Below are 26300 nucleotides of genomic sequence, written 5' to 3'. Positions count from 1 at the left end.
ATCTAAGGACTTCTAGGCTCATGAAGAAAACAACTTTGAATAGCATATTACACATTCCCTTTAAAGATGAAGAATTTAATATTTCAAAATTTATCCCAGAAATTTGAAAGGTCAGTGAGTTAACGAGTGAGTTAAACAATAGATGAGATTCAGCGAACCATTAGATGAGAATTCCAGAATGCTAAGAAGAAAATTTTCTTGGGTGGATTCTATAATTTGTGGTTTGAATAAAACTTTTGAAACTTTCCATTAGTATTAAAATTCTCACAATGAGAATATGTCTCATACTTAACACTTTTTAAATTACTAGACAGCCTCTCCCCAAAGAAATCTGAATGCTTTCTTCTGCCTGGTGCTTGTTCACTGCCTGGTACTAATTTAGGAATAAATTAACCCTTCCAACAATTACGATATTGTCTTGAAACTGCCTCTTGCTCTCTGCTGGGGAATCATTGAATATTTTAAAAACCAAAGTAAAAGAGAGTTTCATTTCCAAATCCTAAGGCGTTTTTTAATACATAATAGGTTATTAATTATTGATGTAAATCACTATCATATTTACCTACATAGTTAGATATTACTGCCTCTCTAGTAGCTCTGAATTAAACCTCACAGTTAGGGATTTTGTTAAATGTTTTATATATTAAGTGACTTTTATACTTGTGCCTGCAACCATGATCTAGGGTCTAAAATGCCTCTGATAGATCTCTGCCTGGGAGCTGGCACTGGCTTGCCTTCAAAACTGGTTTTAGTGTCTGTGTGTTCACCATCATTGAAACTATTTTTCCTGGCAGGAAGAACTTTTCGAGGAGCACTCATTGGTTTCTGGAAGTGATGCCTTAGGGTTGATAATTTGGTATCGGAAAGCGAGGTCTGAGATACACTTGTTTTTTCCCAGCTGTCTTTAACCAATTGATCCATATTGCTCTGTGTTTTTAAAGTGAAAGGTGGTTTATCAGAAGGAGGAAGGGGAGCACGTCTCTTTTTCCTTTTCCCATCATGTAATTGCTCACTGGCAGGAGATAATACTTTTTTCTGGACTACTACTTGGTGATGACCCTCAAAGAGTGCAGTCCAAGGAGGTGGCGAGGAGTCTTCATGCTGACCAATAAGAAACTGTCCATTGGTCTCTTCAATTTTTTTTTGTATTATATCAGTTATACTTTCAAGTTGCACAGGTGAATCAATGCCTGTAACAGTATGAAGAAAAAAAAAACTACATAAAACAATTGAAAAACAATATACACCTTCCCTAAATTTTCCCCTCCCTTCCTCCTTCCTCTCTTCCTTCCTAGTTTTGGTCCACACCTGGCAGTGCTTGAGGGTTTAATATTGCTTGTTCTGTGCTCAGGGATCACTCCTGGTGGGGCTCTGGGGTTCCAGGAAGCAAACTCTGATTTATCTTGTGCAAGCAAGGTAAGCACTCTACCCATTGTACTCTCTGGCCCTAAATCATTATTTTTCAAATCAAATCACTATGCATGTTTGTAATGGTGATCAAAAAAGTTTTAGGGGGAAAAGCCACACCCAGAAAAGATCAGCAGCTATTCCTGTGTCTGTACGTAGGGCTCCAGATGGCGTGGGAATTGAACTTGCGTCCTGCATGCAAAGCATGTACTCCAGCCCATTGAGCTATCTATCCCTTTGTTACAAAAAATAAGGAGTTTTAAAAACAGGTGTTTAGTTGCAAAAATACACTCCCCCAAAACAATATAAGAGATCATACAACATATAAAATATACATATAAAATATGTATAAACATATTTAAAAATTCTTATACACATATGCTTAGGTGGAGAAGAATTAAACTTTCAAAAGTATAGAATTATATCTTATTAATTTTTCATTCTAAACTGAAGTATTTGCTAGTTGTTTTTGGTTTTGATCTTTAAAATACATTTTGGCAACAGAGTACAGAGGTAAAGCACTTTTCTTTTGGTGGGGGGAGGAGGTGGAGCAAGAACCTCTAGTGGTGGTCAGGGATTATGGGCTCTGTGCTCAAAGATCATTCCTAGCATCCTGGCAGGTTTGGGGGAACCTTATGAGGAACTGGAAATTGAATGCATGTTGGCTGTTTATGGCCATACGCAAGACAGTGCCTGCTGTACTACTGCTCCAGATCAAGGAATTTATTTATTTATTTATTTATTTATTTATTTATTTATTTATTTATTTATGCCACAATCAATGACACTCAGGGGTTACTCCAGGCTATGCGTTCAGAAATTGCCCCTGGCATCGGAGACCATATGGGACACCTGGGATCGAACCAAGGTCCATCCTGGGTCAACTGAGTGCAAGGCAAATGCCCTACCGCTGAGCCATCACTCTGGCCCCACAGTATTTGATTTTTATGTCGCTGTCCTGGGTTTGATCCCAGCTGCCTTTAAGAGTGATCCCTGAACACTCCTGGGTGTGACCTACAAATATAAAACAAGGCAAAAAAAAAAAATCTATTTTGACTTAAAAGTAGATTTTTCTTTTTTCTTTTTTTCCAAAACCTAATATGTAAACAGGAGTGAATATAAACTATGTTCTTTCTCATAAATCAACAAAGTCTGTCAAAGGGAGAAACAAAAAACTAAAATCAAAAACTTACAGAGAAATGAATAACATATTTTGTAGGAAGGAGGCTGGCTGAAATTTTTCTCAGAAAAATAAGAGATTAAAGATAATGCAATGAAACACAGAAACACGGGGAGTTTCAAATGGGTACACTCAAATGTATCATTAATAAAAGGACACTGCTGGCAAAGCAGACAAGAATCTCGCCTCAATTTGTGATTTTTACATCATTCTCTGAGGCAATCCTATGAAAATAAATAAGTATCCTTCGACATTACAGGAAAACAAAGAATTAATCAGTCTAGGCGCTTCAAATTTCCCAAAGTATTCAACTTAACTGTTATTTGGGCAACAGATGAAAGATTTCACTTATTCACATTCATTTATCAATACCATTTCAAAACAAATTTAACACAGAAAACTACTGCCCATGATTACATTTTAGAATCTGCAAGTTTACATCTTCAGAATTTTCATCAGCTACTCAGCTAATATTTATTTTTAGGGCACTCTTATTCATTTTGAAGCCTGCACATTTTTTTGTTTGATCTGAAGCATTCAAACAATGAAAAATGTGTATTCATTAATTTTGCATTAATTCATCTATTAAACATGAGTTCCTTAGTCTATAATCATAGTCTTTCATTCATTTTGACTGTGGCCTGAAATTTTAGCATTTTAATGTCAATAGAATAAGCTGCTGGAGTCTGGACAATGTTGTTTTTGTTACCCTGCAGCTTAGAAAAGACACACCCCACTTACTCATATCATGGTATACTGAAGTCGCCTCTTTTGTCAAGAACAAAGGTGGTTTCCGTGGTGACATAATCTCAATTTTCATAAGTTCTTCACAACAATGCTTCCATTGGCCTAAGACAGAAAAAGACGGACCAGTTTAAAACACAAATGTGAAGACATATATTTCCTTTTCAGAGACATCAACGCTCCTTTTTGCTTTGAAAAATAACTGAATTTAGAAAGCATTGCCTGAAGGAAGTGACAAAAACCTAGTGGTTTTTATCTAGAACTTCAAAGTCCAAGACTAGAAAAAAATAGACATCTATTTTTAAATATATTTCAATGCACAGATAAGGTAACAACTTCTAAGCTACTAAATATTATATTATTTCACTAGATGGCCAATCACTCAAATTACTATTCAGAGCAAGTTTGTACATATTCTCCTTTTTATAAATATTGAATAGAAATATCCAGTATGTTAGGCAGTTGAAAGTTAAAAGACAGTTACCTAGAAGAAAGCAGAAAAGACAAAGGTAGTTATTTTAAAAAAGTGTTTTTAATTTTGAGAATTCTATTTCAGATATAAGCATTTCTTCTTTAACAGTTAATCACCAAAGGATTTTCAAATACTTTTAATTAAAGATGAATGCTGTATTCATTTTAAGATAAAATTCTCAGATATATTTCTCTTGAATAAATATAAAAAAATTAAAATGTTCCATAATTACAGTATACAAACATGCTGGTTAACATTTGTGTTAGATGCTGAATTTAAATAATCTATATGTCATGTTAAAAAGTTGGTAAAACTCTATTCTTATATTTCATGAGTAGAAAGTAAACACTTTCTGACAGATTTATGCTTCAGATTTGTTCCTTATATTTTATATTTATTTCCACAATATTCAATATCAAACTTGGCTAATTTCCATGCTTTATAAATGAAAGACATTTCATATTTATAATCATATCATCTTCATATTTGTTGTTTTGAATTTAAAGTAACCATTGTGGTAATATATGCATACATTTTAAAATCCATTACCTCAAATAGTTAAGAATCATAAAAAATCTAATGTTTTTTATGATGCTAAGTACAAGATATGCTAAAAATCCGAAAATAGCCCACACAGAAACTCATAAGGGGAATAAAATTTTAAATATGAAGCTTAAAGGTCGCTCTGCAGAATTTAAATCTAGAAGGATCTGAAATCTGATAACATTTCTTCCCTCCACTTCCTCTTTTAGATAATATATAAAAGCTAGCTTTTAACTTCTTGGGGGTAAAAAAGGAAAGAAAGCAAAAGGCCCTTATCTAATGGAAAAAAATGAAACACTAAACCAGCAAACATATCTGTCACCATTTTTGACAAATTATAAAGTCAGTTATTTTCTCTATGTAGAGAAAAGCTTGTCATTGTTAAACTAGTAGCAGAATATAAATCATGCTGAAATTGGAAATAAAATGCCATATTATCTCATGTGCTACTAAAGTCAGAGGTAGAAATGTGGTAGTCAAAAATCTTCCAGTTGCCAGAGAATAAATTAGTATGCATATTCTCTATGTAGTACCAATATGCTAACAGAAAGGTTTGGCATGAAATATTAAGTGGGCTTGTTCATCTCAAATCTGGATAGAATATGTTGACATATAAATATTTACCATCAGAAGGTACCAAATAAAAATGATCTACCTGCTACCTGCTTATGTAAGTCAGTGTTTGTATTTTAAAATATTTGAAAATAGGAAAGATCTTTGGCCAACCAGTCCATTATTGGACACCTACAATGAATGTTAATCCTCTGCTGTTTCATGTTTGTTAGCTTTTACATATTAAATATAGCTATTAGCCCCTCTCCCAGTTCAACTTCTACTCCAAGCTCTTCTCCTATTGGAAATACAAACTAGTTCCAAGAAGCTATTCTCTTGATTTTTAATGGTCTCATTCTTATTTGCTTTGTTTTGTTTTGTTTTTGGGTCACACCTGGTGGCACTCAGGAATTACTCCTGGCTCTGTGCTCCTGGCAGGCTCGGGGACCATATGAGATGCCGGAATTTGAACCGGGGTCTGTCCTGGGCTGGCCACATGTAAGGCAAATGCCTTACTGCTGTGCTATTGCTCCAGCCCCCTCATTTTTATTTTAATTCTTATGGTTTTAAAAATATTTTCAATTCTGAAGTAGAAATGAATAATTGACATTTTCTCTAAATATTAGATCATTTTTTAATTTTTTTGACCTAACCCCTTTGTATTCATCTACCTATTCTGGATTTCTATCCTTTCTACTTTCCTCAATGTACCAGATCACAAGAAGCTACAGGAAAAGGAAGAGAAAAATATTAAAGCATGTCATTGTCCCAAATAGTATGAGCCCTTATATCTTTGCTTCATAGTATCACCATACACAATGAATTTTAAAGTGAAAATATATCAGAATTTATAATCCTAAAATTAGATAGTTGGCAGATTTTATCCTAACACATTAATAACTAAAAAGGAAGCCAGACCTAAGAACCCAGTTATTGTCACCTCTGTTTGTTTGTTTTTGTTTTTCTGTTTGTTTGTTGTTTTGGGCCACACCCAGTGGCACTCAAAAGTTACCGCTTGTGCCAAAGCTCTGTCCCCGGTTGTTGTCACTTTTATAGCACAACAAATGCCATGAGATTCTTATCCTTCCAACTGTTCCCTTTATTATGGTAAATTACTTACACAATCTGAAGAATAAAAACATGAGATCATCTAGTAGCAATTAATTTATATAGGGATTTAATCTGTGGTGATTTCATCTTCATTAATTCATCTATATTAATAGTAGTACTTTTAATAAGATAAAAATCTCAGCTACAGCATTTATAACAGCGCTTAGAAATGTTACCTGATAAAAAGCAAATTAGCTGACATTTTAAAATAAGGAAATGTACATGCTGATGAGCATGGAATAAATATTTTAACATCTTAAGAGTCTACTGGTAGTAGTAAAAACAAGTCCTAAAGATTCCAAGAATGCCTGGAGGGAGTCCTCTTGTTTTCTGCAGTAAACTAGACTCGTCTGCCTGATTTTTCTCCTTTGTAGAGCAAAGGGAAATATTTTTTTTCTTCACATGTTTATTATGAGAAATGAATGAAGCCATATATAATCAGAAAATTCTGTTTTCTTTCTTGCCCTACTCTGGAAATTCAAAGGCATCACTATTAATACTTGACCAGTCTATAGATCAGAGAAAGCTTATAGAAAAATCAATCAGTCTAAGGAGTGCAGATATTAGCTCTTTGATCGAGCTTCTTAAGACACCCCGTAATAATTCTTAAAATGTCTCTAGGATTATCTTTTAAATATAGAAACGACTTTTTATTGTTTGAGAATAGTCCTACTCTGTAATTCTATAAAAAATTTTTTTCTGGGGATCAGAGCAATGGCACAAGCGGTAGGGCGTCTGCCTTGCACATGCTAATCTAGGACAAACCTTGCTTCGATCCCCGGCATCCCATATGGTCCCCCAAGCCAGGAGTGATTTCTGAGCGCATAGCTAGTAATAACCCCTGAGCGTCACCAGGAGTGGCCCAAAAACCAAATATATATATATATATATATATATATATATATATATATATATATATATATATATTTTTTTTTTTTTTTTCCTGAAGAAAATAATCTTTGAATCTAATAGTAGATTCAGTTTGGTTAGAAAGTTATCAATGGTTTTTATTTTCACATACAAGTTGCTAATTTTAGTGTCAGAAAAAAATACTGCAATTCCACCATTTTTGCTGATAAAATTCCTTCTTAGACTGTGAATATTAGAACCTCCCATATGTTATCTATTAGAACGCTCGGAGTGTTTTTATAATCCATGCCATTGAACTGTATTAATTGAGACTGAAAAATCTGATGGCTTAAAAAAATCTTCCTGGATGATGTCCAAGATGATTTTATAATGAATTTGGAGTTAACAGAAGGTTAAGTAAAAGCGAGTTTCTTTCCTAACCTTTCAATAGCATATAGGCTCATCACTATCCTAGAAAAAGTGCCCTTTTCTCCACATGGCTTGTAATCCCTTTGATTAGACACTTTTTTAAGGGAGTTAAGTCTAATATTTTGAGAAAATGTGGAGAAATTATTTTAGGGATCAGAGGAACTTAAACATGATAGGAATACTGGAAATTCAAAGGCATACTAAATATAGTCAGCCAGGCACAGCCAAAGAGCTGTGAGAAAAAGGTACTGTTGATATAACACCATTGTATTCAGAGCATAAAATATTCTTTATAAAAATGATAAGATTTTAATTTTATATTCAGGTCTGTTAAGTCTCTGATGCTAAACAATATGTCATGAAAAAATCCAAACATAGACTTACTTAGATCAAAGAAATGCTGCCAGAAGGCTTCCATCCATTTCTGAAGATCTTCTTTATTATCAACTGCAAAAATATGAGTAACAGCCTGTCTAGGACCAGGGTTGATGACAGAGAAATTATGAATTTTCTTGGCATCTTTCTCCATTGCCCGAATTCTGGTTTCCTAAAAATGAATACAAATTCGTTTTTTTTACATGGGGATATTTCTGGAATGATGAAATAAATGTTCTCTTGCCGAGCTACCACATATTTACACCAGATGTGTTTATGACCTTATTGCTGGTTACTTGAAAAATAAAATGTAATTTGCAAGATTTTTCAATATTCCAACTCAAATCTAGATGATTTTAAAAACTGCTTTATATTAAACATTACTGAGTAATATTTCAAAGCCTGCCACAGTTGTATTAAGTTAAATGAAATTAAACAAAAATTGTTTTGGTCTAATTCAGCACAATAAATGTTCTTTTGTATACATTTTAAAATTTTGCAATAAATAAGTACAGGATGTCATAACTACAATATGAGTCTTATGTTAGCTCTTGTGAACAGTAATAAAAAAATCAATAGAGTATGTTTCTTATGTTAGCATCCTGCGTAACAAATAACTTTTCAGTTAAAATTATAAAATCATGACATATTGTTGCAGCAAAATATTTCTTCACTTGTATTTATTTCATATTTAATATCTGTTCGTAAAGTTCAATGTTAAAGATCCATAAAGAAATATAATTTTAATGATAGATTCTTTTCTAATGATAAACGTTATGTTTTGTAACAAATGTAATGGCCTATTCCACTGTTAGAGTCCAAAACTTTCTGATTAATAAATATTATGTTGTGGTGACACTTATTGTGTAGAGGATAAAGTCTACTCCCAAATGACACAGAAGCTCTGCATGCTGAGTCACAAACCGGTGGCTATCTTTAGTTTCCAAGAAAATTTGAGAGAAAAAGTCTGGAACTATTATGCAAAAGATAATGGCATGTTATTTAAGAGGTGAGTTATCCATTAGAAACATGTGAACTACTCATGTAAAGAGTAATATTTTTAAAGGGTAAAAAGAAAGTTAAAAATTATGTAATTTCATGATTTCATCTCTCCTGATGGCTGCATAATATTCCATTTTGTATATGTACCACAGTTTCTTTAGCCATTCATCTGTTGAAGGGCATCTTGGTTGTTTCCAGAGTCTGGCTATTGTAAATAGTGCTACAATGAATATAGGTGTGAGGAAGGAAATTTTGTATTGTGTTTTGTCTTGATTACAGGCAGGGGTGGGAAAGGGGGAGGGGTTGCACTGGTGAAGGGGTTGAGAAGGTTGCACTGGTGAAGGGGGGTGTTCTGTCTATGACTGAAACCCAACTACAATCATGCTTGTAATCATGATGCTTAAAAAAAGATTTTATTAAAAAAAGAATTTGGGGTAATTTTATATGGCTTATTAAACATAATTGAAATTCAATTTTTTCTGTAATAGCATAAAGCAGTAATGTCTTAAAAATAAATAAAATAAAATTATGGTCCATTAGGAGAAAAGTCTAAAAAAATGAAGTATAGTATACTGGATAATACAATGAATGATAGTACAGTGGATAGGCCATTTGTCTTGCACATGGCTGATGTGGTTTGATTCCTAGCAATCAATATAGATCCCTGAGAACCTATAGGAGTAATTCTTTTTAATTTTTTTGGTTTTGGGGCCACACTCAGTGATGCGCAAGGGTAACTCCTGGATCTGCGCTCAGAAATAATTCTTAGTTAGGGGGACCATATGGGACGCCAGGGGATTGAACCGTGGCCCGTTCTAGGCTAGCACAGGCAAGGCAGACGCCTTACTGTTGCGCCATCACTCCGCCCCCCCAAAAATGGTATTTTGTGTACTCAACATATCAAATTAAAAATGAAAGAGGAATAGCTATATTACCCAGAAACTTGGCCTCCAGCACTAGGACAGGGAAGAAAATAAAATGTAGGGGGAAAGGATGAGGCAGACAGAAGGTAACAGGAAGAGTAGCAATAAAGAGACAATAACTATTTACCTGAGCCACAGAAGCAACCAAACAGAAAGCATAAAATCCAACAAAACCCACCAAATTTAAAAAACAATGTGCGAATTAAGGAGGTAGGGGGTGGGAAGGTAAATGGAGACTCTGATAGAGGGAAGTGGACTCTGATGGTAGACTGAGGTTGGAAACTTGTATCTGAAACTCAAGTAAATTTGTAAAAAAGCATGCTGCCTAAATAAAAAATAAATTATGTACAAGTAAGCAGGGCCAGAGAAATAGCACAGTGGGTGGGGCATTTGTCTTGCATGTGGCTGACCCAGGTTGGATCCTCAGCGTCCTATTATGGGCCCTGAGCCTGCCATGAGTAATTCTTGAGTGGTGATGCCGGAAACGACCCCCCAAAATAAGCAAAAAAAAATGTAAGTAAGCAATACAATTATAAAAACTTTTTCAAGACAAGCCTCTAAAATTCAGTCTATATTTTATAATAATCTGAATTTAATTAAATTAGTCACATTTGAAGTACACTGGTGGCTATTTGACAACTGGACTAGGCAGAACAATTCTAGAGGAGGATGGGTGAGTATACTCTACTGTGTTTAAAAAATATGTATTGATTAAAAAGAGGAGAAAATTCTTCCCCTCAATGATTTTGATAAAAGTATTCTTTTGTGTTTTGGGTCCCACTGAGCTGTGCTCAGGAGCTTATTCCTGGCTTTGTGCTCAGAATCACTCCTGGCAGTGTTCATGGGACCAACTGGTACAGAGGATCAAAACATGTTGGGGGTCTGCATAACAAGTAGCTGTACTATCTCTCCACCTTTCACTGTAAAAAAAAAAAAAAGATTGTACGGTCACGTGACCGAACAATATCAAACCTTCCATGTACAAATAATGATAGACTTTATAGTTCTATCAGAGTTAGAAAAGTTGTCCAGACTCTGAAAAATGGGCAGGTGTATGTTTGGTTTTTTTTTTTAAAGGGGTATGGCCTCTAAAGCCATACATGGTGTATTTGGAAGCGATATTATGCCATGGATTGAAATCAAGATTTTGCACCTGCTAGGTTTGTGCTCAATGAAGTGAACTATCTTTTTGCCCCTTGGAATGTTCTTATTCAAACAGAATAGAGAAGTATCTTGCATAAAGAAGCAACATGACTTTGAAACTGAGGTGGTGTGAAATATAATGATTACAAATCTTAAGAGATAATCAATCCTTTCGTTAAAAAAATAAAGCAGGAATTTGTCTTTTGAGAATTACGGCCAATACTGCAATTTTATCCCAGGGGGGTCTTTTTACATTCCTATGCTTTGGTAATAAATTTTGGGAATTAACTCTTTTCAGTAATTATTTATAAAAAATTAAAAAGCACTGCCCCACATGGCCTCATTGGAGCCTAAAATGCATGTAATGAATTTCTTAAATATAAAGCTTATTATGACTAGCAGACACTGACTTTTAAACTCTAGGAAGACTCTGATATGTTTCTCTATCAGGGTCATTGAAGGCTGCCTCACAAGTTGGGAGGGGTTTCCTTGTTAGTATTAAAAAAAAAAAAAACAAAAACAGCAGTGGGGCCAGAGTGGTAGCACAGTGGTAGTGTTTGCCTTCCATGCAGCTGACTCAGGACAGATGGGGTTCAATCCTCAGCGTCCCATAGGGTCCCTGACGCCAGGAGCAATTTCTGAGTGCAGAGACAGGAGTAACCTTTGAGTGCTGCAGAGTGTGGCCCACCCCCCAAAAAAACAAAACCCCACAGTAGAATATGCTTTCTTATTGTTAAAATTGTGCCAACCAAATATATTTTAATAAAAGATTATGAGTGGGGACACAATACAACTGGTAGGACATTTGCCTTGCACTTGGCTTACCCAGTTTCTTTTTTCTTTTTTCTTTTTTTAATTTTTGGGTTTTATTACTTCCAGTTCTGCACTCAGAAATTATTACTGGCAGTGCTCAAGGGATTATATGGGATGCCAGGACAAAAGATAAGTGCAGAGCCCACTGCATTATCTCTCTGGCACTAAGTATCGAACCAAAGTGTGGCATTAGCAAGCCAAGTACCCAACCCGCTGTACTATTTATCTAGCCCAGTGGCTTACCTGGTTTTGATTCCTGGCACCCCATATGGTCCCCTGAGCTTGCAGGAGTGATCCCTGAGTGCAGAGCCTGAGTAAACCCTAGGCAGTGCTGGGTGTGGCCCCCAAATAAAAACAAAATCCAAAACAACAACAAAAAATTATGACTACCTTTGGAATATAAAGTTAACATTTATTCAATTTAAACAATAGTAACATTCTTATCCTTTAAAAGGTATTTGAATCTCCCCAAATTTAGGAGGTCTGGGGGGTCATATTTGACAATTCTTGGCTAACAGTGCTGACAGTTTAATGGTAGAGTCCACTGATTTGGGACTATTCTGGTCACTCACTTCATTGCTGCTTTGGGACCTCCCAGGCTGCATCTTGAAATGCTTGGGGGACCGTGTGGTGCCAAGGGATGTGGCAGGAGTTGCATCATGCAAAGCATGTATCTTAATAAAACAGTACTATCTCTCTAGTGGCAAGAAATGTATTATTTTTATAGATAAACACTATGTAAACATTTTTCATAACACTAAGGTATCATTTCAAATAAAAATATCTTTGTAGAAATCTAATGAACTGAAATACATACATATGTATATATATCCTTATGTCCTTCTAGGAGAATATAGGGCTAGAGATATTATACAGAGGTAAAACATTTGTTTTGCATATAGTTGTCCTCTGCCCCCAAGGTAGGCTAGGAGTGATCTCTGCCCAGATTAAAAAAAAAAAAAGAGCGAGAGCAAGAAAGACAATATAATTCAACACACACACACACACACACACACACACACACACACACACACACACACTTTACTGTATTAGTTCTGGTAACTCTAAGCAGCACATTTTTTAAAAGTAAAAGGTTTTAAAAGGTGCAAATGAAATACAAAATGATCATTTGAAATGCATGACAATATATCATCACCTTAAATAATTTAACTAATAGGAAAATTTTCAAACCAATAAAACCCCTGCATGTCAAAGAAAAATGTGACTAGACAAAATTTCCTATGTAAAAAGAATTATGTTGATGTATTATGATGTATCAACTCGAGAGATAAATATGTCATTAAAATTCTTGCAAGTTGTCCTTTCCTGTGGATAAAATATCATTAATAGTTCTCATGACTTCACTTCCAAGAAGAAAAGGATGAGAAATAAAGGCAAATTTTAGGACTGTTATATTATAGTTCAAACAATGAAGTTAAGAAAAATAATTTTGCAGGAAACATGAGTATTCTTCCTCTCCCTTTTTCTAGCTCCTAAAGATTGTTATTTTAGGACATCCAAAAAATTTCTATAAATCAAAAGTGGGACAATCAGCAATAATTAAGCAATTAATGATATTTTAGGACATCCACTAAGTAATTAAAACACATTTGGCACTAAAGTCAATAATAGAAGACAGTACGACTCAAATATAGTTTTACAAATGACAGATTCAGATATAAGATACAATCTAATATGTATCTTACGCTCCAATTTATAGATGTGGCAATTTATGTTCAAAGTAAGTGTTTTAGCTAAGGTAGAAGTCATTTCTATTTTTTTCTGGGGAGAGGAAGTAGGCAATTAAGCAACACTTCAGTGACGCTAGAAGTTTCTCTCAGCAGGGTCATGTGATCTCTGGAAATTGAACTGGGATCAGGAACAGGAAAGGCGAGCACTTTAACCCCCTATGCTGGTATGCTCTTCAATTCCCTCAAATTTCCTGAATTGTTTTTACTAATTCCAAATCTTTCAGTCAATTTGGGAGGCTTTAAAGTCAACTGTATCGATTTGTTGATGGATTTGAAATTATTTATTCACTATAAAATTTCAATCCTTCATGGGCTCTACTTTTGTGATTCTACATCTATTGAACAGCACGCAAGCTTCCAATGTATGAGATATTGGGCAGCCAAGGAAGAACGACTGAAATCAATAAAAATGCAATCTGAGAAGTCAATTTCATAAGCAAATTTAACTGAGGGCAAAGGAAAATTTCTCCGGGGTTATCCATTATTGTGAATCAAATTGACTTTTGATTATATATGTTTTCATATATTTTCCATTTCTATGGTCATAGAAAGTTACTATTTTACTATTTAAGAAATGTATAAATAAATATAAATTAATATATAAATATATAAACTATATAATCTACAAATATATTTATTTATACATAGTAAATTTATTGTTTGTTATATAAACTTCAGAATACACAACTTTTAAAAATCTACTGTGAGACCAGAGACAGAGGTTAAGGTGCATGCATTAGGTGCATATGCCAGATCCTAGTTCGTTCCATGGTACCAAATGGCCCCTGTGCTTCAGCCTAGAGACTCAAAGCACTTCTAAGATGGTCCCAGTTGTGTCTGTAACAAGGTTAAAAGTACACCGCACCCATGAGTAGTAGCATGAAATCTTCTAACTAATTTGGCTAAAAATTACTGGAAGTGGCCTCTAAGTCCCTGAGTACTCTTTGGAACCCCAACACCAAATTTATTGTATACGTAGATTCTAATCTCAGAACATTCTTTCCTACCAAAGAGAGTGAGAGTTCTTTAGAGAAATGGCTGGCTGCCATTTTAGGTTAGAAAACATATAGGCTATCTTGGGGAACATCTTATCCCACTAATGACCAAGGATTATTACTAAGGTTGTATTAAAAGAACTCATGATCAAATATGAAGAAGCTCTAGCAGCCAAAAGGGGGACAATTTGAACAATAAACATTGCAATGATAATGTATTAATTAATATGTGAAATGCCTTTAAAAACCATAGAGTCACAATACTGAAAAAAGTATCTTATTAAAGCATGAAAAAAATTCATCAATTTTTAGAAAAAAAATGAACACTGGAAGGATGCTACAAAATGACCTCATTGTTTTGATGACTAATGTGTAAACAAAAAATAAGAAAGCATTTACTGTTTTCCTATAAAACTGCAACTCATCCAAACAGCCAATGACTTGTTAAACAAAGTCTCAGTTAATAAACCAAAATATCACAATATCATCAGTTTATAATCACTAATTAGCTAAGCACTGCTCAACAGCAGATGCAGATGTGAAATATTATATAACTTATGATACAAGCAGGTATTTTCTCTGAATTATTCTTACTAATCAACCAACAAGCAAACCAGTCTGATCCAAAAATAGAATAAAAAAGGGCAAATTGAAAATGCAATAAAAAAAAATTCAGGCTGCAAACTCAAGAAAAATGACCTGTTTCTTCAACAAATAAATTGTGAGTGTGAGAGAAAGAGACAAAAAGTTGAAAGTGATGGAGACCCATCATTAAGCATCTGTACTGTACTATCCTTATTTGATTCCTAATTTAAAAACTAAACAAACAAAGAAATCCTTCAAAACTGTGAAACTTTTTTGGTGATCTATTTATAATAGATATGTCAATGTTTTTTAAGACAAATATAATATTTGTAAATCAAATGGTATTTTGATTTCTAGACTTTAGTTCAAAATTATTTCAAGATGAAACAGAGTGAGATGGTATGGCTGAGCTCCTTTATTCGATGTATAGATGATCTTAACATTTAAACAAAAGTTGTTAAATGAAATAAACATAAAAACAAAATGCTTGCTCTCTCATGCCTGACATATAAATATTACTTTGTTCACATATTCCTTGCAAATTATTTGAATTATTTGAAAATTACTCAGTCTAAAGCCTGGCTAAATAAATATGGAGATATATATCAGATCTAAATACTGTTTATCAAATCTGAAGCTTGTTTCTAGTTTTATATCTGATAAACTAAAACAAGCTTTAGATTTGACATATACTACAATGACAAAGCATATATATTTTTGAAATACGTGGCGAGGAAGGTTTAAAATATGCAAAGTACACTCATAAATTAAACCAAGCACTAGGTATTATTTGTATTACTGTGATGTCATTTCCAATTCATGTTAATAAAATCAGAAACATAAATCCGTAAAGGAAATGCAGTTTAAAAGTCATTTCTAATATATTTTAAAAGGACAAGTTAAATAGCTCAGAGGATTCGGATAGTATGAGGACTAAATCAGAAGAAAATTCCATGAGTCATAACATTGCTAGCAAGAGCTCATGAAAAGTATAATAGTTAAAAGCAATTTCAGGACAATCTAACAAAGGTCTAACACACCAAGTGGTGTTATTGACTTGTTTGTACGGATTTTATTATTCATTAAAATGAAGTGAGGCATAGTATTTAAATCAAGCAAATTCTATTGATCTCGAAGACCCACAATTCTTTCCCATTCTACTCCCTACCTCATTGGCATTGGATAAAACTTTGGCTAATAAATGCTTTATAGAATGTATAGGAGATTCAGTGGCTCCAGTTAAGTAGCCTTTATTTGAGAATGTCTTGCTCAACAACATTCATAAGGAAGTTTTTGAAGTTGAAGCAATCACTTTGAAGTAAATCATCCTTTCAAATTTGGATTGAAAAGGGGAGGGGAATAGCTTTTAGGCTTTTCTTTCTTTAATGTGACGATTTCCACAGATGGCTCCCTATGAAAATTAATGAACTGACTTAGCCGTACAGGAAACACCATTAGAGGGACAAGAGTTATAGTTAAGGAGCAGCTCCTGTGATCAAAATAACAGAACTATTATTTATATGCTTTAGAAACCATGAAACTTATGTTTTCACATAATTTGCAAAACAGCATTAGACAAATCATGATTTTCTAAATTGTGAGAGGAGAAAGAAACTCTGATTTTTATTTAATAGTTGACATGATTAAGCATAAAACTATCTTTGGAGATCCAGCATTGGAAATATTTTATAAACTGAAACAAAGATGTTATGCTTAAAAGTACGACTTGGTACTTATCTGTGTTCTACATATTAGAAAGGATCAAATTGGCGCTTACCAACATCATTTTATTATCTAAGACATAGTAATATGTCTCTTACTGTCTAACAGCACAAATGAAACAAAGCTTACACTTAAAAACCAAGTAATTAAAAAACACTGAATAAAAATTGCTGAATTTATAACTAATGGCTAGGTGATAGAAATGGCACCTACTGCCAATGCTGGAGAGGAAATAGCACTCTAATACTTATCGCTGTATCAATACAATGTTAAAATATAAACCAACTCCTTATGGACATTGATCATTAAAAGATTAAATATTGTGCTCCTTTTTCTTCCCAGAAAGGGTTGTAATGGGTTCCCAATTGATTTAAAAAGTCCCTTGTTTGAAACAGAAGAATGCCAGTTCATATAAGGAAGGTCAGCGCAATAATTAAAATAAAGTGCCAGCGCAGAAAATGTATATTTATGTAGTTAAGCAAGAAGCGTCAATGCCAAACTACAAACTCTTAGCAAATAATAAGGTAAGATGATTGTTTCTTACAATCAAGGTTATCAAGTCATACATTTAATCTTGGATTGTAGTATGCAGTGATAGTACAGTAGATAGGGCACTTGTTTTACATTCAGTTGAGCTGAGTTTGATCCCTAGCATCTCATATGATTCTCCCAATCCCCACCAGGACTGATAATTAAGTACAAAAGCAGGAGTTAGCTCTGAGAACTACTGGGTGTGGCTCAAAAACTAAAATAATAATTGTATGTCATGTGCACTATATCAGCAAAACTTTGATTAGAAATTAAATAAAAATTTTGTTTACCATCGGTAGGCCAGAAAAATAAAAGAAAATATATGTTAACTATTCTGTACTTGCTATACAAATTGTCATTCTTTGAAAAGTCTTTCAAACATTTTTTGTAAATTAAACTAATTTTATAATCTGAGAAAAATAAAGAAGTATTTTTCACATTTTCAAAAGTAACTAATTTATTTTAATTAATTTATTACTTTTTGTTTGGGGGCCATATTCAATGGTGGCCCCAAAGCCAGTTTACTCCTGGTTTTATATTCAGACTCCTGGAAGGCTCAGAAAGCCATTTGGGGTTCTGGGCTCAAACTTGGGCAAATTGGAACCCGGGAAATTGAACCATGCCTGTAGAGTGTAAGGCAAGTTCCCTACTTGCTATACTAACACTCTGGTCCAAAAATTAGATTTTTGCCTGAGATCAGGTGTCTGTGAGAAGGAAAAGGATACTCTTTCTCATAGGAAGGGTATAAAGAAAAATAGTAGAGAAATAATGAATGATCCAGGCAATAGAACCCGAGCTAACTAAGGAGCTAACTAAGGTAAGCTGGGGGTGGGCCAGAGGGGATAGAAAAATATCAATGGAGGGAAGTTTACATGTGGTGGAGAGTGTTGGAAACGTTGGACGCATGAAGCTCTACCAAACAGTACTGTAAATCATGGTGCTGTAATCAAATGAACAACGTCATCCAAAGTAGTGACACTTACTGTCAATAGAAAAATATGCAGATTAATAGAAGGAATAAAAGGTAACCTGAGGGAGAAGTTGGAACAGCCAAGAAATGTTCCTATGGAAAAAGGGAAGAAATTACTAGGAAAAAACTGAGATGGCAATAATACCCGCAAAGCTAGAAAATAAAACTTTCTCATCATTTCATTCATTGGGAACAACAAATGAATGCTACTGAACTCCCTGATTTTTCCTCTGAGTTCATGCTGGAACTTGAATTTTTTCTTCTGACTGTAGACAAAAAATAAGTACAATGCAAAAGCTGTTATGACATCAGTCCTGAGAATCAAATATAGCACAGTGTACTCACATCTAAGGCGGGGCCTATAAGTAATTATTAGCTTATTATCCTGTGAACTTTCAATGGTCAATGGTGAAACCATCTTTGCAATTCCTAAGTATGCTGAATTCAGTCATCATAACAATGAAGTCGAATGACTACAAAATTCCCTCAGTGCCTGGGTCACCAGCCCTGATTACCAGCAGGAAAAATGAGTCAATTGAAAAGGTCAATTTAGTCAGACCATATAAAAATCTGTGACTACTTTTCTGGAATTAGACGCCTATAACTGGAGAAGAAAATACAAATTCTCTGACTCCAGTAACAGAGGAGGTCCATTAAATGGAGCTCCTTTTAAATTTAAATGGCAAATATTCAGCACATGCCTAAGCAATTGTCGGAAATATAGATTGTGGCTTCAGGCTCAGAACCTCTTTTCAGAACAATTTCTTTTCTTAAGAACTGATTCATGGCGAGTATGGGATAGAAAGATGTGTAATTTTGCCTTCCAAAACGTGTATGAGAGAACAGAAAACTAGTCCATAAATGTTCCTGTTTTTCCCTTCAAAAATAGAAAATGTAAGTAGCATAATACACAGACAACTTTTAGTTAATTGGTTTCTGTTCCTATACATGTGAAAAAGAAGTAATAAGTCTACACAATGGGTTGATTTACTTGTTCTATCTTGAAGGGCAAATCACAGTCCTTGGAGCTACTTCAGATACCTTGATGATACTATAATACCTTGAAATAAATATCTATATATTTATATACATTAAATTAATGTTATATACTCTTGAGATAGCCTATCTTTTTTGTTTGTTTGTTTTGGGGCCACACCTGGCAGTACTCAGGGATTACTCCTGGCTCTGTGCTCAACATGGGATGCCAGGAATTGAACCCAGGTTCATCCTGGGGTCCATCACATGCAAGGTGAATGCCCTACCACTGCCATCTCTCTGGCCCCTCTTAAACTGTGGGTTTTGACCAAATACTTCAAAAGAAGTTTTAAAAGTATTTTATTTATAATTTATCATCAGTGCTAGATTTACATATATATTTCATAAACTAATATATTTGGTTTGTTTAAAAATTCTTAGACAACAGTGTTTGTGAATGGAAAGTTTACTAAGAGCAGGCATGCATTAAAAAGGAGAAGGGAAATCTACCAATAAACCAGACCTGGATCACAAATACAAATGAATTTGAAATTGAGATAAAAAGTTAAATATTCCTGGTGAGATAGTACAGCAAGTTAAGCGAGCACTTACCTTTCATGTGGCCAACCCAGGTTTGAGCCCCACCATCCTTTATGGTCCTCCAGGAATCACCAGGAGTAATCCTGAGTGCACAGCTAGGAGTAACCACTGAGCACCACTGGGTGTAGCCACCAAACAAAACCAAAATGTAAAAAAAGATATTCAGTAGTCCTTATTAAAACATTTTTCTAGGGTTGGAGTGATAGCACAGTGGTAGGGTGTTTGCCTTGCATGTGGATGACCAAGGATGGACCCAGGTTCAATCCTTGGCATCCCATATGGTCCTTTGGGCCTGCTATGAGTGAGTTCTGAGTGCAGAACCAGGAGTAACCCCTGAGCACTTCCAGATGTGACCCAAAAACAAAACAAAACAAACAAAAAAGTTTTTCTAAATATTTTTGTTGCAAATTTTTAAGTGAATTTTAATATTAACGTATTCTTTATAAAACCACTGATGCATGTACATATATGAGTGTGTGTATTTATAGCCATATATATATATACATATATATGATGGACTTTTGATATAGTACAACTTTGTGTTTGTTTGGGGGCTACATCTGGTGATATTCAGGGCTTATTCCAGGTTCTGTGCTCAGGGATCACTCAGGAAGACCACATGTGGTGCCTGGGATTGAACTAGGGTTGGCTGCATGCAAAGCACATGTTTTAATTCTGCTCCAAGTACAATATTAAAATGCAATACAGACACTGCTCAATTGTTCATTAATCCTGTAAGAAATCAGAAAACAGATGCTTCTAAAAGTGCTCTCATTTTTTTAATTCTCTCATTTTTTTTTTCCAAATTAGCCACTTCCAGATGAGACAGTATAACAAATAGGATGCTAGCACTGCATATAGCCCCAGAAGATCAGTTCATTCCCTTATACCACATGACCAGGTTCTGGGCATGACCGAAGAGAGACTCCTGAACGCAGAACCAAGAGTAAGCCCTGAGCACCTGGGGTGTGATTTAAGGCTCACCATCCCCCCAAAAGATTCTATGGAGTAATTCAAATATTAAGTGGGAAAAGCAGCATAACAGCTTGTTTACATAATCTATTCATTAAAAAAATTAAATATCCAGTTGATGTCTTTAACCTCTGCTTTACAGTCTATTTTTATAGGCTTCCAAATACTATGTTTTTTTTTGGAAATATACACTAAATTTCCTTAATCAGGTAAACTTCATAATGGGAAAAAAATAAAAGTTCATAATTTTTATTAATCAACCAATTTTAGTAATTCTATCTCATTTAGAATGGCAAAAATATACATTTTTATAGAAAAGTACAAATGTTATGAAAAGCGTCCCCACAAAGGCATTTTATTTAATTACCTTGTTAATGCAAACTATCAAAGTTGGATCTACTTTAGCTTCAATTTCTTCTGGAGTGTAAAAACAATCAAGTTTTCCCCCTCTCAAAACACAATACAATTTTCTCCAAGTAATCAGACCTTCTACCAATTGCTGAAAAAAAAAAAAAAAGATGAAGAAACTATCAACATTAGATCAGTATTTATTTACAACCTTAGATCAGTATTTATTTACAGTAATTGAACAAGATGCTTAAAATATTTTAAGTATCAGTTTGCCTTTTTTTTTTTTTAAACAGTACAATAAATAAAAAGGCCCAGATCTAAGACTAAGTCAGTATCAGGGAAGCAAAGTTGGGAATGCTCAAAATAATTAAACAAAATGGAGATTTTGATGAGCACTTAACTTTTATACACACAAAACCATAAATCAATGCAGTCTTAGAGAAGCTACTCTATAAAAATTAGTGCTTAGATTGCCACAGAAATTCATCTAGTGACTCAGGAAAATTATAAATATAACTCGAGGTTCAAAATATAATTTTCCCTGACTGTTCTCAGAACACCGGAAAAATGTTGACTGCCCTATAAGCATGCAAATTTTCTTTCCTCCTTAATGGAATCTTTTAGAAAAAAGCTATTGATTCATTGAAGCCCATAATTAATTATTTACTGAATATAAATAAAGAGGGTTATAAATAAATCAGAAGTAGGTGGCACAGAGGCAAGCTCTGGAAGCCCATCGGCCTCAACTGCGCCAAGAGCTGTCTGCCAGAAGGGCCTTTATGTGAGGGGTGTTGGTTCGGTTTCCACATGGGGTCTCCCTGTTAATGACCCTGTTATGGCCTTTCATGATGTAGAGGAACCCAAAGAGAAAGCTCCTTAGTAGTCAAAACTACATTAGACACCCCCACTGCCCCCCACGACTATATCTAATTCTATATTGAGAAAATTGTCATTTTAAAGAAGGACTTTTTAAAATACACTTCTCTGAAAGCCAAACAACTGCCAGAATATTAAGAGAGCTAAATTGAAGCTATAATTGTAGGATATTTAAAGTTCTCTAACCTGCTGATTAAGAAATCCTGCAAATGCATCCTCAGCCATACAAGCTGGCTGGGCGATTAAACGACAGCACATATTGCCATATAAGGGAAGCCAAAATGAAGACTCTTCTATTGGAAGGAGAGAAAGAAATACCGGGTTACAAATATATTATTATTTTTGAAACAAAGTCATTAGAAATTTTTTAAATTTGCTTTAAACAAGATCATGTGTTCATATGTTAACAGATGTCAATTCTGCTCAACTATAGTACTGTACTTCATGACAAGGGAAAGTTGAGAAATAGAAGGACATTAACATGAACTAGAGATGGTAAGTTTAATCTCTTAATCTTAAAGTAATTAGTAGATAAAGTTCAGGGTATATATACATTTAATACAAAAGTCATTCTCACAAGTTAATTTTTTTAATGTCAAATTATACTTCCTGCTGATTTTTCAGTTTTTTAGATTTCAATTAAAAAATTTTATAATAATTTTATTCTTAAATAAATAATGAAACACTAAATTAAACATTTTATAATAAAACAATACTTTTATTATAAATAATATAATGAAATAGTAAAATAAATTTGGTTATTAAATAACTAATACAATAATTTTAATTAAAAATTAAAAAATATTTTAAAATGAGTAAAGTGATGATTAGCTGAATAAATTATTTCAGAGTACTACTGTATACTAAATAAAACAAGAAAATATAAGACCATACTTATATAAACAAGTTAATGACTAAATAAAAAAAATCTAATAAAAACGGCCCGGAGAGATAGCACTGCTGTAGGGCATTTGCCTTGTTTGTGGCCAACCCGGGAGGGACCTGGTTTGATTTCCGGCATCCCATATGGTCTCCCCAGCCTGCCAGGGGTGATTTCTGAGTGCAGAGCCAGGAGTGACCTCTGAGCGCCGCTAGGTGTGGTCTAAAACCAATCAATCAATCAATCAAGTTTAAGGAAAAAAATAAAATCATTTAAAAAAATCCAATAAATGCACTTAGCTTCAAGATAGTCCCTCCTAGCCACAAAATATGAATTAACCACAAAAAAAGAAACACAGGGAACAGAATGATGGTACAGCAGGTAGGGTGTTTGCTTGCAAGCGACTGACCCAAGTTCAATGCCAGCACCTTACATAGTCCCCTGAGCCCCAATGGAGTGGTTTCTGAGCAAAAATGCCTGGAGTAACCCCTAAGCACTGCAGGTTTATCCCTATTTTTATAAAGAAGGGAAAACAAAAGTAAGCTTTAGAGAAACCTGATAGGTAGATACCACTTTAATACGTGATAAAAGTGAGCATCATGAGTCATGGGATAAATCAAAATTATATGCCACAATATTGATTGTAATAAGAACACAATATCACTTCTGTGCTTTTTCTTCCAAAGTTGTTATCTGAATAGGTTTTTTTGTTGTTGGGAACCTCATTCAGAGACATTCAGGGATCATTCCCGACAGTGCTCACTGGAACATATGTGATAACGGAGATTGAAACAGATTTGGCTGAATGCAAAACAAGCATCTCTCCAGCCCCAATCCTGAATCTCAGAAATTAAAATTGAGGGACCTTCTACAGAACAATTATGACCAGTAATTAACAACATATTTGGAAGTAACAGAGCATCATGAAAGTAAGTTATCTTCGTATGCTTCTGGGGAAAGGAAAATCTTGAAGTACAACTTTTGAATGGCTTTTAAGTTTATATATCTAAAAGTTACTTTAAAAATACACTCTTTTAATATATATTATATATGATATATATATATACTAATAATATATATGCAGGTTGGTAAATATCACATCAAGATAAAAAAACATTCTATGTGTCAGTTTATATAATTTCAGTTTGTATAACTTCAATATAGAGTATTTGTTCACACTAGATCACATAAATTGATTTTTAAAAATGTTTTGCAAAGGGGCCAGAGTGGTGGCACAAGCAGTAGGGCATCTGTCTCGCATGCACTAACCTAGGACAGACCTTGGTTAGATCCCCCAGCATCCCATATGGTCCCCCAAACCAGGAGTGATTTCTGAGTGCATAATCAGGAGTAACCTGAGCATCACTAGGTGTGGCCCAAAAACAAACAAACAAAACGTTTCACAGTATTTTTTGTTGATAGGGCCTATAAAATGGCTAGCATCTGATCATTACTATTATTGACCAAAAAATTTTAGTAAATCTGAAAAATAATTTTTTTACAAAAATTAATAAATAGCTGCAATGTACTTGGAATTTAATACATTAGTTTAAAAGGAAAATACTGACTCAAATAATCAGCATAAAGTAGAACATACAAAAACCAGTTTTTACTAACTTACCTGCCCAACATTCTACAAAGACTCACACATAAACTGTCTGGGACTATTCAAATATTTTTCACTAATACCTTGCTAAAACGGTTACCTTTTGGAAATAAGTGCATAAACACAGCAATAGGTATGCCTCCAAAATTAAAACAAAAAAAAACTGTTTTTCTTAAAAATAACCAGAAAATAAAATTAAAATTACATAACAGCATATATCTGAATAACATATCTGTAATCAATTTGTGATTTATGAGGTTCGAGAGCAATTTTCCCTATATAGCAGGTCTTGATTTATGAATGGTTTATTTCCTAATATCTATTAACTAGCTGTCTTTATGTTAAGAGGCATTCCCTAAAGAAACGAAATCATAAATGGTGATTAGTTTTTCAGAGCAGACTATAAAGTGTGTTCAGTCAATAACAGATCTGGAACCAAAACATACGACATATAATAACATTATGCTTCTCTGATAACTTAAGTTTAGATTTCATGGCAGCCCAAGATAATTCCTTCCTTATTACAGTTCTTGAAAAGGGATGTTTGAATATAAAATTCTTCTTTTCATAGTCCTCTTTTAATACTTGATACTCAGAATCCAATATCCCCTCCAAATCACCCCTTCCAACATAAGTTTCTTTATTTTGGGGGAAAGGACCAGTGCTCAGGAAGTACTGTGGGGGCAATTCCTGTCAATTTTTGGCCAATGGGATAGAAGTTCAGTATAAGCATTTGAGGAGATGGTGCTCCTTAAGACCCCAAAGGGGCACTGGGTATTCCCTGGCTCAGCCTGGTAGTGCTCAGGGGTCTACACTACTATATCTGATGATGCTTGGGAAACCTTGAGTACCAAGGATCAATCCTCATCTACTTCTGGAAAATCACTTGCCTTAACCCTGTACATTCTCTCTGGCCCCACCTGACTGTTTCTTTTTTGGCTCAGAAACAATGTGGAATAAAATTGAGAGTTAGAGTTCTTTTATTTTTCCTGTCTGGACAAGAAATAGAACATGTAGGCTAGTCACTCAACCTGAATATCAATTTCTCATTTTAAAAAGTACTACTGATCTTAAATAGGATCCCCCTCCCCCTGAAAATCAAATAAGATATTGTGCCTCTGACATCTATTATTGCATCTCACACCTAACTGGCAGTTCTCAGAATTTCATATTTAGACCAGCTGCACTCCTAAACCACACCCTGTCATCTCTCATGCTGTCTGCTCACTTGTTGTGCTACAAAACTAATGAAAATACATTTTGGAATAGATATGTTTTCTAACAAAGGAAGGCATTAGAATGAGATGAAATGAAAGAGGAAGTAAAAGTGAGTTTGACTTCTCCTTACTTCAAGATTTTATCTAATTCATTGGTAGATTCAAATGGAAAATAAAACGGAGTTTTAATATGACAGCAAGAACAAAAACAAAACATGGGCAAGAGAAAGACTCTGGATAACATCTTCACTTGATATGAGTCAATCTTTACAATGTGGTTCATTGTTTCATTTAAAATAATAAGGATATCTTGATGGCAAATAAAAATCTTAAAGTGATTTTTGGTGTCTTATTTCCACTAGTAGGAATAATAAAAATTGAATTATAAATTTCAAAATCTTTTATTTTTTTATTTTATACATAACTTTATTAGGATAATCCATCATATTAACATATAAACTTATAGAGACAGGATAAGAAAATTTTCTGTATAAGATTTTGTATTTTGTTCCTTTTGATTATCAATTTTATTTTTTCAAAACATAATTGATTGATAAAATTGTGATTTACACACATTGAGAAAAATACTACATAAAAATTCAGGAGTTAGTTTGTAATGTTTCTTTTCTATTGAATCTACAAATTGCAATGTCAATAGGCTATGTCTTCTATCATTTTAAAAATAGGTCTTTTCCCAGTTTTCAATACCTTAGTCTGATTAAGCCCT

The 26300-nt window shown here is 34.1% G+C and overlaps 1 protein-coding gene across 1 annotated transcript in view; it reads right to left on the bottom strand.

The window, feature by feature from the left end:
* Positions 1–654: 654 nt before the first annotated feature.
* The window catches only part of RTKN2 (rhotekin 2), a 73499-nt gene continuing 47853 nt past the window's right edge, over positions 655–26300 (bottom strand). Inside the window, exons 10-14 of the mRNA XM_049764558.1 lie at positions 22057–22163; positions 21011–21142; positions 7671–7833; positions 3329–3436; positions 655–1190 (exon numbers count right to left, since the gene is read on the bottom strand). Coding sequence (XP_049620515.1) covers positions 655–1190; positions 3329–3436; positions 7671–7833; positions 21011–21142; positions 22057–22163 — 1046 coding nt within the window. The remainder of the gene's footprint in view (positions 1191–3328; positions 3437–7670; positions 7834–21010; positions 21143–22056; positions 22164–26300) is intronic.

This window comes from Suncus etruscus, chromosome 17 (genome assembly GCF_024139225.1).
Source record: "Suncus etruscus isolate mSunEtr1 chromosome 17, mSunEtr1.pri.cur, whole genome shotgun sequence".
Lineage (NCBI taxonomy): Eukaryota > Metazoa > Chordata > Mammalia > Eulipotyphla > Soricidae > Suncus > Suncus etruscus.
This window is presented reverse-complemented; position numbering and strand designations above follow the sequence as displayed.